This window comes from Andrena cerasifolii, chromosome 13 (assembly GCF_050908995.1).
Source record: "Andrena cerasifolii isolate SP2316 chromosome 13, iyAndCera1_principal, whole genome shotgun sequence".
Taxonomy (NCBI): Eukaryota; Metazoa; Arthropoda; class Insecta; order Hymenoptera; family Andrenidae; genus Andrena; species Andrena cerasifolii.
In genome coordinates, this window is record NC_135130.1 from 8,793,030 (window position 1) to 8,811,610 (window position 18,581).

Here is an 18,581-nt window from a genome sequence, read left to right on the forward strand (position 1 = left end):
CCTCAATGAACACCTTTTTTCTGCCGAATAAAAGCTTATACCCCGTGGCGGGGAGCGTGTTAATTCCGTTGATTGATTGACAAGATCGCTGGCGATAGGACCGCAGCGATTGTAAAACGCCGCGATCGAACTCAGGCGATTTTGAAGTGTCGAGGACAAGCGAATGGGAAGTCTTGTAAGTCGGTTTCTTTATGTGTTGATCATTGGTTTCTTTAAAAGTGATTGCAATAAGATGGCCGAAAAGAAATTTTGACTCATAACTTTATTGGGTACAGCACCTCTCATATCTTTTTCTCACTCTTCCCGTAGCTTTCAGTGACGCCCAATTTCTCATCATACGCCCTTTGTAACGGAAAGGCTCCCATGTTGGATGCTACACACGCTTTCCTCCTCTCTCTCTCTCTCTCTCTCTCTTTTGTACTCGCATCTCTTTACATACCGCACAAATAAAAACCATCTTTTTTCCCGTTTTTTTCTCTCTCTATCTTTTGTAAATCGACTGGTTAAGTAGTCAAGTCCAAAGTGACTCGAATGGTCACGATTTTTTATTATTGTAAATATCATGTTATTTACACATATACCTAAGCTTGAAAACAGCTTTATAACGTTTTTCGCATTGTGGAGAGGGTTCCGAGTTCTTCTTCATTGTTTTTCCTCCCTTATTTTTTTTTTTGGCTGTATAGTGTCGTTCGTTTTACATGTAACAAATACAATAAGATAACTAATGTAGCGGGTCATATAGAAACATGATGATCGACGCATAATAAACATAACTATTTAAGACTGGATTCGTTCTATCGTCCCTCTCGAAACATGCCTCGATCGCTCTTTTAAATTCGTTATACAATTATATATATATACGTAAAGCTGTGTGTATCAATGTGTTCGTGTGTGTACGAGTGTGTAATGTCTCTCTAATGTTTACTTAAATGTTAAACTTCTTACAGACCGGTTACATCATTGAAAGGAAAGATCTCTCTCTATATATATATATAGTTCTATGTAAGCCAAACTTAGCAATACCTAAGTAGACACTTTTAATATCAGAGATGTTAATCTTAGATAGAAATACACGCTTTTAAAAGTCTCTTATGTTCTTTTTTTTCCCATTTTACTTTTCTTTATATATGCACGACAAGCGACCACTTGTCAATTACAAGGAAGGCTTCTCCTAACACCGTATAAAAATTATAAAACAGAAAGAATGTTTAAAATTTACCGCCTAACAGGTTTATTTATACACGTGTGTTTGAGAAACATCGGTGCTACGGCCAGCCTCCTTAGGCCTTCGATACGCAACACATCGGGAATTAAAAATCGAGGCAGAGAGCTCGACCCCTCTTCGCGTCACAGATGGAATACGATCGTTCGCCTGTTTGCGTTTCGGAACTACGTGTGCAGCCTCGAACTATATCGTGTAAAATGAAGTATCCTTTTTTTTTTCTTTTCCCCCTTTTGATATTTATATTTCCCGCTGGTCCGCACAAAAAGTCTTTCAGCCCCGTGTCTCTTTGTCTACTGTCAATTATGTTCACGATACATCAACTAGTCCACGAGAAATCCATCCAGCCTCGGTTCTTATTACCGTTCGCCCGCCAACCAGCCTGCAGCGACTAGTTCGCCGGCAAACCATAGTTGTTACAAGTACAAAAAAGGATCTGTTGTATCTCTATATTGTTCGTATCATGCGACTTCGTTTCATTTTTTTTTTTTGTATCTTTTTATATATATTCATATATGTGTGTACGTCAACGTGCCAATATTGTATGGGGCGCGCTGAATCGGCGCGCGCGATTTCGTTTCATTATTTAGGTAAAATTACGTATCTCATTTTGCAAGGGTGTACTGTATTATGCGATTAACGTTGTCACTGACGCAAAAATCTTGATAGCAATATCTTTATCGTTTTTTTTTTTTAGTATTAGTGGTATTTTTTATCTGTGGTAGTAGTAGTACTGATGGTGGTGGTGAATGGTGGGATACTGTGTGGATGAGCGAGGCTACCTATCCCAGCGAAGGAAAGTCATTCTCATCGTCCACCTTCGGGGCGTTCTGGCGCCCTCGGGGGGACCTCTGTTCCGGCTGCGGAGGCTGCTGCAACTTCAAGGCACAGTTTAATTAGAGCGCTGAAAATAGAAGGAGTGTGGTTAGAATCCCTGTAAAGATACTTACAGGACCGCGTCCTCCGCCACCGCCTCCTCCACTGCCTCCTCCACCACCACCGCTGCCGCCACTTCCTCCTCCTCCTCCACCTCCTCCTCCTCCTCCTCCAGTCTCTCCATCCCTAGGAGGCCCACGATTCCCGAACCCGCGTCCTCCGTTGGCACGTTCTCCCCCGCGACCGCCCCGTCCACGACCGCGTCCGCCGGAGCCGCGCCGAGAGTCACTGAATTGTATCTCGATGCCCAGCACGCGCTTTTGCCTTCCGACGCGCTGAGGATACTCAGCTGCGGCATCGTAATCCTCTTCCTCCTCCTCATCCTCCTCAGCTTCCTCCTTCTTCTTCTGAAGAGCATACATCGTCTTCCACTGGGTCAAGTCCTCGCCCTCGCCAGCCTTGCGCAAGTTGTACTGAGGCTTCGCTCTGGTGTTGCGCAGAGCCTTCCACTCGTCCAGCGTCAACTCACGCGGCTCCTCTTCGGCCGGCTTCTCCTCCACGGCGTCCGCGCTTGGCTCGCCTTCCTTCACTTCTGCTGGTGGCTGGGTGGCATCCGCCTCGGGCTTCTCATTTCCCCAATCCTGGCTCTCTTGGTTCAAGCTCTCCCTAGAAAACCAACGAACAAACTGCAACGTCTTTCACCTAGGGAATTAAAAATCCTCCACGAAAGGCACACTTACTCAATCTCATCGTTGTGGGTACCCCAGTTATGGCTACCAGCACCATCTTTCTTATCCACTGGTTTAATTCCGCTTCGCATAGAGAAACAGTCGAGTTATTAACTGGGAATATTAAGAGCTAAGAATTGTTAGTAATCGGACAGTTACGTTTTATCAGAGCCAGACTGGCGATCGAACTCGCGCTTCCCACGATTGTCGTAGCCTCCACGACCGCGGGGCACTCCGCGCCCACGACCCATGCCTCGCATTCCACCTCGTCCCTTCCGCTCTCCGTACTCTCCGCCACGTTGTATCCCATCGTTGGAATTCCGAAATTCTCGGGTCTCACGGCCCTCGCTAAGGAAACGAACGAAGGGTATGATTCAGCGTTGCTGGGCAGAGTTTAGTTTGTGTCTGAGTCTCGCTGCTCTTCAATACCCACCCAGGAGGTCCACGTCTCAGTTCGCCCTGACCGCGAGGTGTTCTATCACCGTCTTCACGGTTACGCCTGTTATTGCGCTCTTCCCTGCTCTCCCCAGAGAATTTAACATTGCGATCGCCACCACCGGTTCTAGGCTGCGGTGGTTTTTTCTCCCCTACGAAACACAGAATTTCAAACTTGCGAAGCCGCAAAGATCTCCGTTGATCAAATACAACGAAATCAGAGATATATATTTAAATTAATTTCCCTCGGGAACGAAGGTCTCGCGGAGAAGACTCTTGCTCCATTTCCGAGCGATTTTTCACATAACCATTTATGGGAAAGCGCGTGGAAAGGCGTCTATTTTAATTGCGAAGCAAAGTATCACCGTAATTCCGCGATATATCGATTATCCGTCGCGGAAATAGTAATAGATATGCCGGTGCGCTCGGAAACTCGGTGATTCCGTGCCGGCGTAATAAGGCCCCCGTGAAAAATTTCAATACCTCCGAATCTCCTTAATCACCTGCGTAAAAATCCCCCCGATAAATCCTGCGAAACTCCTTCTAATTGTTCGTTGAACGACACGTGGGGTCACCATGAGCGAATTCTATTTTTACGATGCGAAATGAACGCCGCGCTATGCGGCATGAGAAATGATCGCGAGGCGAAGACCATGTTTCCACGTTGGAATTGGGAATTTCCGAGGCCGTGGTCGCACCCTTTGCGTTCGGAGCGAATTAAGGGAGAATGCTGTGAGGAGTAATGATTAGTGCGGGCAGTAATAGGGCGATCTTGCGGGGAAATATCAGAAGCACATGGACCCACGAGGGGAGCCAGAGCGACGGCCATAATACCGCGCGCACGAGGCGGCCGAGCCGCGACGAAATACTGCTAACCTTGATCTTTCTTTGGATCCTGGACTTTAGACGGTGGCTGCTGCGCGTCCTTAATCACGCGGCTCTTCGGCGGCTTGACGCTGGTGCCCTTTTGCACGTCCGGCTGCTTACTCTTGTTCTCCTTCTCGGAAAGCTTCTCCTTTTTCCTGGCTTCCTTCTTTTGTTCCTGTTCCTCTTGCAGCTTATTCAGCTTCTCGTGCAGGTCCTCGTCGTCGGGCAGCGACGGCAACGAGAACTTGTTGTTAACGGTGATGCTGTAGTCGCTCTCCATAATGTCCCTTATCCTCTCTTCGTCGAGGATCACACGAAAATTTCACGGCTACCCTTGAGCCCTTGTGTAACAGAGACATTCAATATTTCAATATGGCCGAGTCCGGAGATAGTCCACCACGAGGTCTGATCTGCCCGGAGAGGGACCGCATAATTGTCTTGCACCCAGCGCGCCAGCTCCCCCACCAATAATCCTTATACCGGTAATTGTACACGTTTTCGGCACACGGAACGTCGCCGAAAATTGGCCGGTTAATTTTAACAGCGTCGCCTTGGCAAAATATCTGCTGCACGGCGTTAATGCGACGGGATTTAGTTGGTTGTAGTCAGCCGTAGTTCTCAAAGAAACCGGCATTATTTCCATGAACCGCTCGACGCCGGGGCCCCTCCAATAGATTCCCTTATCTGCCGAGCTTTTATCTCGCCGCACGGCAATAATATTTGTAACCGATCGGGGGCTATTTTAGTCGTCTATTGTGTTTTACAGGGGATGGAATATTTCTGGTTATTAGATGCTGCTGTGAAAGAGGTTTTACACATCCCACGAATCGAGGAGCTTGCTCGCGTTTCTATGGAGCGAAAAGACGCGTTTGAAAGTCCCTCGGAGGTTCGTATTTCGTATTGGCATTACTTTCATCTGATTATCGCGGTGTAGATATTCCAGAAAAATCTATCTTTGAAGTAATGAGTAGGGTATTAATAGATTTTACATTTATCACGGTATTACAAAGACTTGAATTCCAAAGTAATTACACATTTATAACATACAGAATTAACAAAAGCCTGAAACAATGCATATTTCTATTAATTTCTATGTTCTCTGCGAACTTCATTACAAACTAGACCGTTTACAAAATCCTTTCGCAGCGTTTCCATGGAATTCTCGCATTTCAAGCCGGCGTCCCTTTGAGGTTAGAAACTTGAAGTACAATAAAACCAAGCACCGCGTGTATTAAAATGAAATAATAGAATAGCACCGATAAGAGCCAACTCGCAATATCATTCTAATTAATAAACGCATTACAGGAGTATCATTATTAACAAGCCAACTTCGCATCGCGCGTTTTTCCCTCAGCGATCCCGCGATTGGTTGCCCCACCGCCGTGTAGCCGGCTGCGCGCGCATCGCTGGCAAGCCGCGTGTAGAAACAGTCGCAGCGACGATGCCAACCGTGCAGCAAGGAGGACGAGGTGTGATTCCGTCGCCAGTGCTGTGCTACAACAAAACCCTCGTTTCATAAACCCTCGCGATCATCTCCGCGGAAACTCTCATCGAATCCATCGACGTACTAGTGCGTACGCGCCCATACGGAACCCGCTCGCCGCGATACATCACGCCACCGGTGTGCAGGCTCGTTTTGGCGGTTTACCAGTTGCACGCGGCACACGCGGAGGGTGGCAGCGTTGGAGCGATAGAGAGGAGCAGAGGCGCGGGCAGAGAAGGTGGTCGCGGCGGCACATAGCCTTTAAGGTGGCCGACGGAGCGAGAAAGCGCGTGAGAGGATGGAACTGCACACGCCGAAGCGCGAGTCCCGCCCGTTGACGGAAGCGTTGCCCTGCAGCCCGCCGATGTGCGACACGATGCTCTACCCGTGGAACTGGGGCGAGGAGGCGAGGAACGTGAACCTCAGCCCGGGCAGCTCGTGCTCCTCGCCGGAGTACAGGGAGCACGGCGCGGCGGCCACGCGCGCCGGTTCGCGCTCCAGCGGCTCAGAGAGCCACCGCCGAGGCCGGCCCAGGGCGGACGCCCTCTCGAATCTCATGATGCAGGGAAGCACCTCGCCGAGCAGCATCAAATGCACCTACTGCAGCCGGGTCTTTCCGCGCGAGAAAAGCTTGCAGGCGCATCTGCGCACCCATACAGGTACGCGTATACTCTCGCTAAGTTCTCAGGCTGGAATTAAGGGCTTTCCTATCAGATCCTCCGCGCGGAGTTCCCTGCGACGTTTCAGTGAAGGTTTCTCCGAGGAAAGTCCGCGGCGCACGAAGAGCCGCGGGCTCGGCGCGGTCACGCGTCCCGCCAATCGCCATGATGCGTACTTTAAATAGTTAAATGGCTTGGCCGTGGAGATACAGCGAATCGTTTAAATGTAGTAACGCTGCGCGCCGTTGGGTGGGGAACGGCCGAGCATTTCGGCCACTCTGTGCGTTATGTAAATGATCGCTGATTAACGTTCGCGCGATTTCTCGTCATTTTTCACTCGGGAATATTGGCAACCTGCGCTCTTTGTTCCGACTTCGATTCTTTGTCTTACGAACTCCAGCTTCGAATTACGAGCGTAGGAATTAAAATTGAATTTTCGAGAGCTTTCGGATTAATTCACTTCTGACACGGTAAATTAATTCCCATTTCAGGAGAACGGCCGTATCCCTGCGACTATCCGGGCTGCACGAAGGCCTTCACTCAGTCCGGCCAGTTGAAGACCCACCAGCGACTGCACACTGGAGAAAAACCATTTTTGTGCACCGAGCCTGGTTGCGAAATGCGATTCACGCACGCGAACAGGCACTGCCCCGATCATCCGTACGCGACCCTCACTAGATCCGACGACTTCGTCTTGAAGCCGGTGTCCGAGAACACGGAGTTGCCGCACGACGTCACCAGGTGGCTAGAGCGCTACAAGATGTCCAGAGAGCGAGAGGATAGAACACCAACGGGGAAGAACGAGCGGAAGAAGAAGACTTGGAAGAGCAGCTCCGAGAATCACAAAAGAGTGAAGTCTAGGAAGGGCCTGATGATGGACGCGACAGGGGAGCAGGAGAACTTAGATTGCATGCCGCCGAACCAGCGGCTGTACTGCGGGGAGAGCCAGGACAGCCAGGAGGAGAGCCAGGATGAAGATCCCGCAGAGGCGTGCACGGCGCTGCAGACATCGGAGGACGAGGAAGTATCGACGAAGCTGGCGATCACTCCTTTAAGGAGACCGTTGGACAGACTTCAGCCAAAGAAAAGGTGGTTGCGCGAGGCGTGCTTGGAGCAGCAGCTTGCCAAACCTCTGAACTGGGACGCCAAGCCTAGCAACGTAGCTTCGTTCAAAGCTAACGACAACCAAATGCAATGGAGCGCGCCCGTTGATAATCCCTCCGTTGACACCTTGTGCCTGACTACGTGCAAGGAGATCGAGCTGAAGTCTGATTTGGACTCCGCTTTCATCTCCACTCACGTATCTTGGGACGTGCCTGCTGACAACGAATCTCTAGAAGCGAAGGAAGAACAGAAATACACGCTTGACGCGTCGAACGCATTGCCTCGAACCATTTGGAATTCTCCGCAACAAAACTTCTCGAGCAATCTACCACAGATCAATGCTAACAATTCTACTTCCAGGCACGAGTCCTGCGACCTTTCAAATCGTCTGTACTGGGACAGTGACCTGACGAAGGAAGCCTCTAAGCCTTCGTTGCATCGTTCGACCATGGGAATTAAGAACTTCTCTCAGAATGAGATGGCTAAAGACACGTTCATGAATTCTCACCTCAGCGAGAATGTTACTAGGCCGACGGTACTGATGTTAGCTGGGAGTTGTAGTAATAACAAAGATGCTATCCCGAAAATATCAGAGCCCGAGACGGGAGTTAAGGTAGTCGTTGTTAAGCAGGAAGACAATCTCGTAAAGTTACCAATTCAGGAGGATAGCCAGAAATGGCTGGGCGCCTTAGCTCTGATGGAGCTAGCTAAGAACCAAGAGGATACGCTGAGAGGCTTGAGCCGCAAGCAGAATAAAGGCGCGTGCCCCGCTGAATTGAATTACACCCATTTATAGACTGTGATCAATGGTTACTGTATAACTTTAATTTGCGTTATGGCGGACAAGAAACAAATAGACGCAGACGATCTTCCGAGACAGAAAAGAAATTTGTGCTGACTCTCTCTTTGCGCGATCAATTTAGCATTTTCTACAATCCTTTTTTTATATTCCCCTGATTACGCTATCATGTTACGATTTTTGCTAGCGTCTCGCTGCAGGACTTAGTAAATATCGAGGGTGGTGAAAAGTTTTCGCTTCTCCCCTATTTTTCTTTTCTTTCCTTTCTTTTCTTGCACCAGGGAAAGTAGATTAGTGTACGTTGAAGGATACTTTTTGTTTGTTCTCGGTATTATAATTTTCATTATTATTTACGACCTTTGTTCTCGTCGAGATTTTAAATACTGAAAACTTCCACTGCTCCTGATATTCTGCGCGACGTCTCTTAAAGTATGAACACGAAGCCATGCCTCTATCTCGCGTGGTTACTTCTCATTGTTAATGACTATCGGTTGTGTACTTTTAATAAAAGAAGAAGTGTATTCTGCATGGATGGTTCTGTTCGTTTTTTTTTTCTTTTTCTATGTTTCTGCGAACAATGAGAATACACCATGCAAGTACGCAACAATATTCCATGTTTATTTCTAAAGTTTTATTGCTCGAGCGAATGAGATTAACCGAACTGTTAAATTATGCGGGAAATCAAACTGTATGCGTGCGTATAATAACGAAAGATTTCGTTTCTATCTTTTGCCGAGAATTCGGTATCCGATATCGAGCGCTCTGAGAAATTCTACCGACTTAATGTATATTCTTTTATACTTTTCAAACGCATGAAGCAACTCGACGTTGTAGAAATATTCGACTATGAAACTTTTTTTAACTGTTCAAACACCGTTTTCGTTCATTCTTCGTAATAGTTCACACGGCTTTGGAATCATCTTGTTCTCCGCGACAGATCTCTCATCCCGCGAAATTACAAACTACGCTGCGTAAGTTTCTTTAGGTGATAAATGCAGAAATTTATTTATTATTATCGGCCATACTACGTAACAGTAAAGGAAATTTGTGTGATACTTAGAATGGTAGAAGAAATTTATGAGGGAAATTTGCTTTTCGATGCTATTGAGATGAGGTTTGTAAAGTATTTAATTGGAACAAATACGGTTATTATTTATGAAGTATAATAGTTATAAAAAGAAAGTAATGGGTAGAAATAATAAAGTAAAGAACCTTCGTTTGTAACATCATTACGTGATTTTAACTCCTACTATTTTTTACTGGATCTGTATATATGTGAAATATTTTAATAAATATTTTGTAAAAATCTAGGTACTCCGTTCCATTCGGCCTTACGATTAATAATTACGGCCGTCGCGCATTTTGGCGAAGCGACGAAGAGAAAATTGTACAAACAATTGATTCTCACGGAGCACCGACAATTGATTAATTATTATTAATTTAATCGATTCGCCAAAATGCGCGACGACCTTTAAGGGGTTAGACCACACAGGTCAAGAAATATCGCATCTTTGGGAATTTATTTTTAACCGACAAACACACTTTTATCGATAAAAATTTTTCAATTCAGGGTGGTCTAACCCCTTAAAGTGCGCGAAGAGTGGAGGGCAAGCAGGTAGAATACTTTTTTCACTGACCTGTAACACTACCTTTATTATAAATTATTTCAGTTTACAAAAAGTATATAATTGTATAATCTCCGCTTAGATCCTCTATCTTATATATAAAAATATACACCATTGGCAATGTTACGTTACGCTATGATAATTTCTCTCTAGGCTTTCTAGCTGTTGCGTTTTGAGCTTCGTTATTCGTAACACTGTGCTTCGCAGAATTCATCGTAGCTTTTAGTTTCGCGTTTTCGCTAGCGCACTTTACATTATTTATTCTACTAGACTGCGTGAGGAGTAAATTATTGTCACCTGACTTTTCTGCATTCGCGCTCTCAGTTCTGCACTGTTCTTCGCGCAAAAATGCTTCTTTCGCGATAGAGGGTACAGGCGAAAAAGAACGCGATTTTCGAGAATTTTTTGCGGAAAATCTAATGTATATTTTTTACAACTATTTGCTTATTTTCAAAGTACATATATTCAGCGACGAATAAACGCCACTCTCGCGGAAGCTGTTTTTATAAAGTCGCTGTGCATTTGCATTGAAAAAGTGAAGAAGATTCTTTTAATATGAGTTTATCTGGAACTTGAGCAAAGGATTTTACTTTTGAAAAACGAACAATTCAGCCGTCGAAAAATCAATTTTCTGAAAAGTCCTTCGTTCACAGAATCCTCTTCACTTCTTCATTTCGAATGATCCAGCTCGAAGAAATCGTGTTCATCGCTAAAAAAAAAAACAGGTTCCGCGAGAGTGGCTGTTATTCTTTCACTTTCTAATATTATTCCATAACAAAATTACCGAGATTTGCTGAATACGCATACCTCTAAAATAACCAAACAGTTGTAAAAAATATCCACTAGATTTCCCGTAAAAAATTCCCGAAAATCGCGTTCCTTTTCGCCTGCCAACTAATCACAACCCCTAAGTTCCGCTATTAAATCATTTTTGCTCTACAGATCAACGTTATCCTTCTACTCGTCCACAGTCAAGTCTTTGAACAGCGCAAGGACTTCATTAATCTTACCATAGTCACTGGAAGCCAGTTGCTTCGACTGTCGCGTTTGTCTAACAGGCCTCTGCGAACTTGCATTCACCGTAAGATTCTCCACTGTCTTAATAAACTTCTCTATACTTTTGTTCGTTACAGGCTCGTCCACTGTGCGCGCTATCTTCCGCAAATTTTCCGAGGAGTTCGGCACTAGCAGCGCTATTCTATCCACGAAATCATTCATAGTTACATTCTCGAAATTCCGTCTCCTTAACTCTACGAACTCTTCCAAAAAGGACTTGCTCCCCGCTTGCTCCGTCTCTTCTTCCCTTTTACCAGAACCCTCCGAGTACTCTTCATCCAGAATCTTCCTCCTTGTTAGCTTACCGCGCACCCTTGTCCTCCTGTTTCTCGGTGGCGGAGAATTATTGTCCTCTTCGTCGCCGTAGACCAGACTGACTTTAGTTAGCTTCAACAGTGGAGGGGTTCTATTGCGTCGAAGGCTGATCGGTTTCTTGGCTTGCGCGTTGTTAGTGGTCGGCGTAACGCAAATGCTGTCTTCGGCTTTGGATTCTTGTACGTACTTAGTGACGTTGATGTCGGATGCATCGGGAACGGTGAACGCTGCAACAGAACGAATATTATCATACAGAGCTGAATTCTTCAGCCGATGCCCGCGTAAATACTTACTCGAATAGTCTAGGCTTATTCCCTGGAAACGCTCGTCGAGCATTAGCTCTTTAATAGACATGTAGATCGGGTGCCCTTTCAATTTGTACGCGTTACACATTTCTATCGCTAGGAGGAGAATATTCACCACTCTATCGCGCTTTTTGCTCCAGCGGCTCCTCAAAAAGTAAGCGAAGTTGATCAACAAGAGCACGTAGTCCAGGCTGTACAAGCGTTCTTGCCAAGAGAGCCACTCCGCCTTGTCCTTCGCTTCCTTCTTCGTTAAACTCTCTTTTATTGTGAACGCGCCGTGGAAGTGCTCCAGCGATGCGGTGAATTTATGTTGCAACGCGTACAGCTGGGCCCTAATGTGCGTGCTCGCGAATACCAGATACTGGTACGATACGTTCCCACAAGCGTAACAGTTGCAGTCTGCGTGGCGCATGAATTCGGGGAGATCGAACACTTTGTTCCCGAGGACCGGCGAGGCATCGTTTTGCGGGACGTCTCTGATCGGGTCTACGACTCGCATAGGGGTGATTAGGTAGTTCTCTGGAGCTGCTTTGGACGGATTGTTCATCGACGCCTTCAATGTTTCGGTATTTAGAATATACTCCAATCCTTGGAGCTTCACTTCGCAGTCGCCCAGCTTCGAGCGCGATAAATCGATGTAGCACAGTGTCTTTAAGATCTCCACGACCCTCATGGTCGCTCCTAACGTTTGCGCTGTTTTCAGCCGTCGCACCAAGTGCGCGCTGATTTCTCGGAAGGACAGCAAGCTGTTCATTCGCTGGGATAAGTTAACGGTCACGGATAGGAGTATGTTGAATCCGAAGAGGTGTTTATCTTGCGGCTTCCCTGTAAAGTTATTAAACAGCGTGAAGGATTTGTACCGATCGGAGGATATCGCTAGATTAAATGAGAAAGTTACATTTCCGAGTGGACTGCGCCTCGTTCAACTGCAGCATAGTGTACAACGTTTCCACGATGTATCGAATGTATTCTTCGTGCTTGATATCCTCTTTGTACGCATAGCAGTTGTACACTAGCCTGTCCAAGCTGTATAAATGCACAGCATTGTTAGAGAAGATAGAGATTTTCGGTAGCTTCCTGGACTCGTCGAGTAAGGTTCTGGCTTCATCGTGCTGAGGATAAAATATGCGAGTAAATTAAGTTTTCGTGATTTTATTAACACTCTGCAGATGCTAGACTTACCATGCTGCGTTCGAAGTAGAAATCCGAGAGGCTTATCCAGAAAACTGCGATCGCGCAGATAATGTCTTCGTCGCTACTGTCTTTGAGGGTAACGGCGAGATCCTTGGCGATGGTAATGCGCTCAGGATCGATACATCTCAATGATATACTACGACCAGTGACTGAGAGTAAAGATATGAATACGCTTTAATTATTATTGGGCAGATTTCATTCGTATTAACCAGAGTTGGGCATTATCGAATGATAAAAAAATGTCCCGAAATTTATTCGAATAAAATTATCTACGAATAAAAAATTATTCGGAGTAAAAATTTCTACGAATTAAAAATTATTCGGAATAAAAATTTATTAATTTTTATTCCAGTAACGTCCAACTCTGGTATCATCGAAGGAATATTATTTCCTACCATAAATGATTGCGCAATGATCTTGCAATTCAGATGCTAGTTTATACGCAAGTGTCCATATATTCGCTTCGCACTCCTGATAACGATTCAAGTGAGCATATTCGCCAGCTATTATTAATGTACGAAGTGTTATCATCGGCTCGTAGCCCTTCGCTATTTTTTCCTGTAATTCCAAAATTCAGACAAAGCTAGTAAGGACCAACTTAACATACACAATCATTATTAAACTTACAATGTCCCGGTTGAAGCATTTGTTCCATTTCTTCAACGGTGCTTGCAAATAATCCATCAGCCGACAGTCTTCCTTGATATTTATCATGCTATAAGTAGGTACTACATCGCAATTTTCATTTTCCACAATCTCAGACAATCTCGGGGCGTACAGTGCGAATTTCGTGTTCTTCATTTCCATTTGAGTCTTCTTGTTCATAACATGTACTTGATTAACAAAAACATAGAATTCCAAGTTAGCTTGCAAGCACAGAACAGAATCACTCGTGTCTGTCCGTTTGAAATTAGAGAGAGCTCGCTCTAGGCAATCCAAACAGTCCTCGTCGTAATCGAAATGCAGCAAATGGTACGCCAACATTTGCACGGCGCGTGCATACTGTAACGGAGGTGCTTTCAACGCCACCATTTCATCGAGAACTTTGCGAATGGCGCTTGAAAGATTCACTTTGGCTTTTTGCAATCCTTCCGCCTCTCTCAGGCATATTTTCACGAGATCGTACTGCGATAACTCAAAGGACAGCCCCAATTCCACTATATTCGCTTTATCTGCCTTCAAGCAAGCCAACATCGTCATGTTCATCACCTCCTTAGAACTCGCAGACATGTGTTTAATATTAGCCCACATGCGAAACGCTTTCGACTCCGGATCATCGTAACTTAGCAGACCATTTAACGCGCTCGCGGTCATAGCTTCTCTGTACATACCGTTGCTATAGTGAAGAGTGCTCAATCTATGCAACGTGAAGCACACAGGGTTCTCAAGATTAATATACCGAGTCTGCGGTTTCACGCCTTGGAATTTTAGGATAGACGTGCACAGCAAAGAAAACAGATACACGCTTTCGTCGTAGTAGCATTCAGACGTTATAGCTAAGTTATATATCAGCGAGCCAGTGCAGGACCACAGATACGTCCAGGATTTGCACCCGTGCTCCTTTATCTTGTAAGTGTGCTTTATGTTCTGCTCTAAGAATTCTCGAGCGAGTTTACGAATGTCTTCGGGCAGATCCACCGCAGGAATCTTGGTAATCAAAGAAACGCATCTGATTCTTATCGCCGCACCGCCGCACAAGTCTCGTCTCATCGTACAATCGCTGCTTTGGCAAGTCTTACACTTATCAGACGTTTGCTTACGGAAGCACACACCGAAGTGCGTGAGTATATTCATCGTTTCTAATAATACGCCAGTCTTGAGGAACTTCTTTCTCTCCGCTTTCACGCAACTCTCCCAATGCGTGAATGCCGCCTCGAGAACTTGGGCTATACTGTACGTACTCGATTTAACAGACCCCATACACCCGTACCTTTTCGTGATTCTCAAATAATCATCGCACCAGTTCTGAATGCTCTCAGCGTCGCTTTTTACTAAAGACTCGTCCGGTTTTACAAGTATAAGGCACAAGGCTTCAAAGTGCTGGAAGCATTGGTAACATTCCTTGTCCTCTATTAGAATACTTTTAAAATAATCGCTCAGGCTACTCCACTCCACAGGTATCAGGCGCCTTTTGATAGTCTCGTACATGATTCTGCTCGATATATGGAGCACGTAACGAATCACGCTGTACTTCTCGTCCAAGGGAAGCTTCATCGGCCTCAAGTATTCCGTCAGAAATGCATAGAAATCCTTCAAGTAACTCTCTTTCTTTATCGACGCGATCATATCCAAATATGAACTTACGTTCGCAAGCAACTGCTTTGTGTAATTCTTATGCGCTAGTCGTAGCATTTCTAGTTCGTTCTTTATAACATCTTTCAATTTATGATAATGTTTCAAGCTCAATGGATCTTTTTGTAGAATAAGAAATGTGTTATTAACGCAGTTATACCATAGGCTAGCTATTTTTTCTAGTATATCACTCACGGTCGAACGAGAATAAGCTGAACCTTCTGCCTTTAAGTAAGAGCACACTTCGGATGCCTCGTTATGCATGCTCATCGCTAGCAAACAGCGGACTATGTGAAATAAGCTGCAGCTGAATTTATAACCATCCGGCACCTCCGTCAACTTCGAGCACAGCAGGTGAGTCAGTCTGTGAATCTCTTTTCCTAAACTATACTTTTGTCTATCGCATTTGTCGGCAGTGTGCGACAGGTATAATAGCAGATTAAACAGGTGTCTGTTTAGCCTTTCGTTGGAGTTGGCGGGCACGCTTGCCTGAAAGAGAATGCCTGGGTAATTTATCGTCGTGTGGAGTGTTATCGCTGGTAATGATGTCTTCGTGAAAACAGGAGAATTAGAGTTTTTGAAGTTTGAAATTCAAATTGGAATCGTAGGAGCAGATGTTTATTACGAACCTGAATATCCTTCGTCACTCTCTCCACTTCCTCCCTTTGTAACAATTCGATCCATTTCTTCACTTTTTGATCTATATTATTCATTCTTTCGAGGCAATGAATGAGTACCCTATTAAAGTTTTTTCAACGGATTGTGTATTTAAACCTAGCGAAGGTTACAGCTCGTTTCACATTTGCGCGGCGGAAATGGACCATAGACATTAGAGTACTAAAGAGCTGAGTATGCGCATCCGCCACATTGGGTTCTCTGGAGAGAGACGACGAATTTAAATGAAACTGATGTGAAAAATAAAATTAATGTTTTAACACAACAATGATAATTTTTTTTATAACATTTTTTAATGCCATTTGGTCTTGGGCAGCCCAAATATCAAAACTTCGGTCATAGCAACCCTAGTCGATATTGGGCGAATTCCACTTTCGCCCAAATCGCCCGTGAATTTCATTAGGGTAGGTTTCTTTATACGCGACTGGTCGCAGCGTCAAGAATTTCGAAGTCGATTTTCTCGGAAATGAAGCGCAATATCAAAAAATTTTATTCCTTTTTCTCGACTTATTTACTTGTTATAAGTCGAAAAAAAGAGTAACTTTTTTTAAATTCTTGACGATGCGTCCAGTTGCGTACAGGAAAACCTGCTTTAATGAATGTCACGGGCGTTGCGGGCGAATTGGGCGTAAGTGGAATTCGCTCATATAGTATTCTTTCCCTCGTCAATCTTGAATATCACTTCCAAAGATTCAAGTCCATCGACAAAAAGAAAGAAATCCCTAATCAAATTTGAATAATAACCATTTAACATTGAATTATTTCAAAACACATTTTAGTTCATCTACGCCACCACCAAGTAGCTGTAGCGCTGCTTGGTCCACGAATTACAGTATTAATCAAGCATTGGGTGTTTGATTTTCTTTCCGAGTTAACCTCAATTCTCAGTAAGCTACCTGCGAGCATACGCGCATATGCCCGAGAAGTATCTGAAATCATTACCAATCATTATTTAAAAATGAACCCGAGGACACAGGCGAGAAGGATTCCAGAAGCGGAGCCGCGGATAGATTACGTTCAGTGCGATGGATTGGTAGTTATGAAAATGGTGAAGCACTGTCACGAAGAGTCGATGAGTAACATGGACGTTGCTCAGGGTGCTCTCCTCGGCCTGGTCGTTCAGAACCGCCTGGAGATCACCAACTGCTTCCCTTTCCCCAAGAACGACGAGATCATGGACGAAGAGGAGTACCAGCTCGCCATGATGCGTCGCCTTAGATGGTAAATAATATTCTAGAGTATCCGGTGCAGCGACTAGGAGAACGAAAGACTCATTCAGGTGTAATACGCTTCTTACAGGGTGAATGTCGATCACTTCCACGTCGGTTGGTACCAAAGCGCAGACGTAGGGAACTTCCTGAACGTATCGTTGTTAGAATCGCAGTATCATTATCAGACGTCCATCGAGGAGTCTGTGGTGCTCATATACGACACTGCTAAGTCAGCTAGAGGCTTCCTGACGCTGAAGGCGTACAGGCTTACCCCTCAAGCGATACAGATGTACAAGGAAGGAGAGTTCACGCCGGACGCGTTGCGCACTCTGAAGATTGGATACGAGAACCTGTTCATTGAGATCCCAGTCGTGATAAAGAACAGCAGTTTGACTAACATAATGATGTCTGAATTGAACGAGATGATCCCCGAGGAGGAAGGCACCAAGTATCTGGATCTCGGGACGGCTACGGTTCTGGAGAACCAGCTGCGCTGCATGATGGATCGCGTGGACGAACTGAACCAGGAGGCGATGAAGTTCAATAGGTATCAACAGTTGGTCGTTCGCCAGCAGCAGGAGAAGAATAGGCTGCTGGCGAAGAGGGCCCAGGAAAATGCCGCCAGGGCAGCGAAAGACGAGCCTCCGCTACCGGACGACGATATTAATAAACTGATGAGACCTTTGCCCGTACCGCCAAGGCTGAATCCAATGATCGTTGCTGGACAGATTAATACGTACAGCGAACACATTTCACAATTCTGCGCTCAGAGTTTAGCGAAATTGTATATCACTCAGAGCCTTCAGAATGCCAAGGAGTCGAAGTCCTCGCATTGATAGCGGATTAAATGTAATTTAAATGCTTATAACAGTAAAATTTTGAAAAATAGCCTGTGGGCTTCAAAGTTTTGGAATTGCATCTCGAAATATAGACCCTTGACTATCTTCCCACGTGATACCTGCAATAATTTTGTTTGTAATTAATTAGTTATTAAGAGATTCTCGACGTGGTACAGTACTCGGTTTATTTGAATAATTATCGAGTTTTTACAAACAATTTATATATTTTTACGATTGCATCTGGAAATATAGAGCCTTGACTATCTTCCTACATGATATTTGCATTATCCTACTTGTAGTTCATTAGTTATTTTACTATTTTCGTCGTAGAACTGATAGATAATGAGATATTCGCGAAAAAAAAATTTTTATTCAACCTTCTGTAACATTTTTAGCGGATGTCATATCGATGGGGACTTTTAACATATTGTTTAAAACGACGAAATAAAGGCCCGTGTCAAAATGTAGCTTGCTGGGAATTATTCCGTAGATGGCGTAAACAGATCTTAAAATCCTAATTTCACTTGACTATACGCGAAATTCATATTTCCCTCCTTGTCCCACAATTCCCCTCTCTTTCCGCCAACACCTCCAACATCCTCCACCGCTCCTGCTACAGGAAACCCAAATTCATCAACGTAACAAAACCAATTAAACAAGCCACGTATATTAACCCACAATCCAAACAAATTCTTAAAGCCCTCCCAACACTGACGAAGCAAAAACATTAGGATTAAACAATAAATCCCTACTTAAACACGAGTGTCTACCCTAGCTCCAGAACACACAGTCCCTAAAAAATTCAAACCACAGTAAACAACAAAGAAACCTTAAACAATTCCGAAGAATCATCACACCAGCATACAGAATATACGTATATTGCGTAAAAAGCAGAG

General features: G+C 44.8%; 4 protein-coding genes across 4 annotated transcripts; 2 read left to right on the plus strand and 2 right to left on the minus strand.

Moving 5' to 3' along the window:
* Positions 1-480: 480 nt before the first annotated feature.
* On the minus strand, positions 481-4,558 carry LOC143375876 (uncharacterized). Its single transcript, XM_076825454.1, has 6 exons — positions 4,138-4,558; positions 3,260-3,413; positions 2,986-3,174; positions 2,839-2,910; positions 2,173-2,764; positions 481-2,100 (listed from the first exon to the last, which is right to left on the minus strand). The coding sequence occupies exons 1-6, from the start codon at positions 4,406-4,408 to the stop codon at positions 2,005-2,007; spliced, it is 1,374 nt and encodes a 457-aa protein (XP_076681569.1). The 5' UTR covers positions 4,409-4,558; the 3' UTR covers positions 481-2,004.
* Positions 4,559-5,542: 984 nt separating this feature from the next.
* Positions 5,543-9,481, plus strand: LOC143375906 (uncharacterized). Its single transcript, XM_076825531.1, has 2 exons — positions 5,543-6,270; positions 6,762-9,481. The coding sequence occupies exons 1-2, from the start codon at positions 5,910-5,912 to the stop codon at positions 8,168-8,170; spliced, it is 1,770 nt and encodes a 589-aa protein (XP_076681646.1). The 5' UTR covers positions 5,543-5,909; the 3' UTR covers positions 8,171-9,481.
* A 316-nt stretch (positions 9,482-9,797) lies between these two features.
* Positions 9,798-16,159, minus strand: LOC143375632 (uncharacterized). The gene is made up of 7 exons (XM_076824946.1): positions 15,590-16,159; positions 13,296-15,449; positions 13,064-13,226; positions 12,657-12,817; positions 12,373-12,586; positions 11,463-12,299; positions 9,798-11,396 (listed from the first exon to the last, which is right to left on the minus strand). The coding sequence occupies exons 1-7, from the start codon at positions 15,671-15,673 to the stop codon at positions 10,756-10,758; spliced, it is 4,254 nt and encodes a 1,417-aa protein (XP_076681061.1). The 5' UTR covers positions 15,674-16,159; the 3' UTR covers positions 9,798-10,755.
* Positions 16,160-16,484: 325 nt separating this feature from the next.
* Positions 16,485-17,956, plus strand: Eif3h (eukaryotic translation initiation factor 3 subunit h). The gene is made up of 2 exons (XM_076824948.1): positions 16,485-16,856; positions 16,935-17,956. Exons 1-2 carry the CDS (start codon positions 16,594-16,596, stop codon positions 17,680-17,682), a joined length of 1,011 nt encoding a protein of 336 aa, XP_076681063.1. The 5' UTR covers positions 16,485-16,593; the 3' UTR covers positions 17,683-17,956.
* Positions 17,957-18,581: the final 625 nt, after the last annotated feature.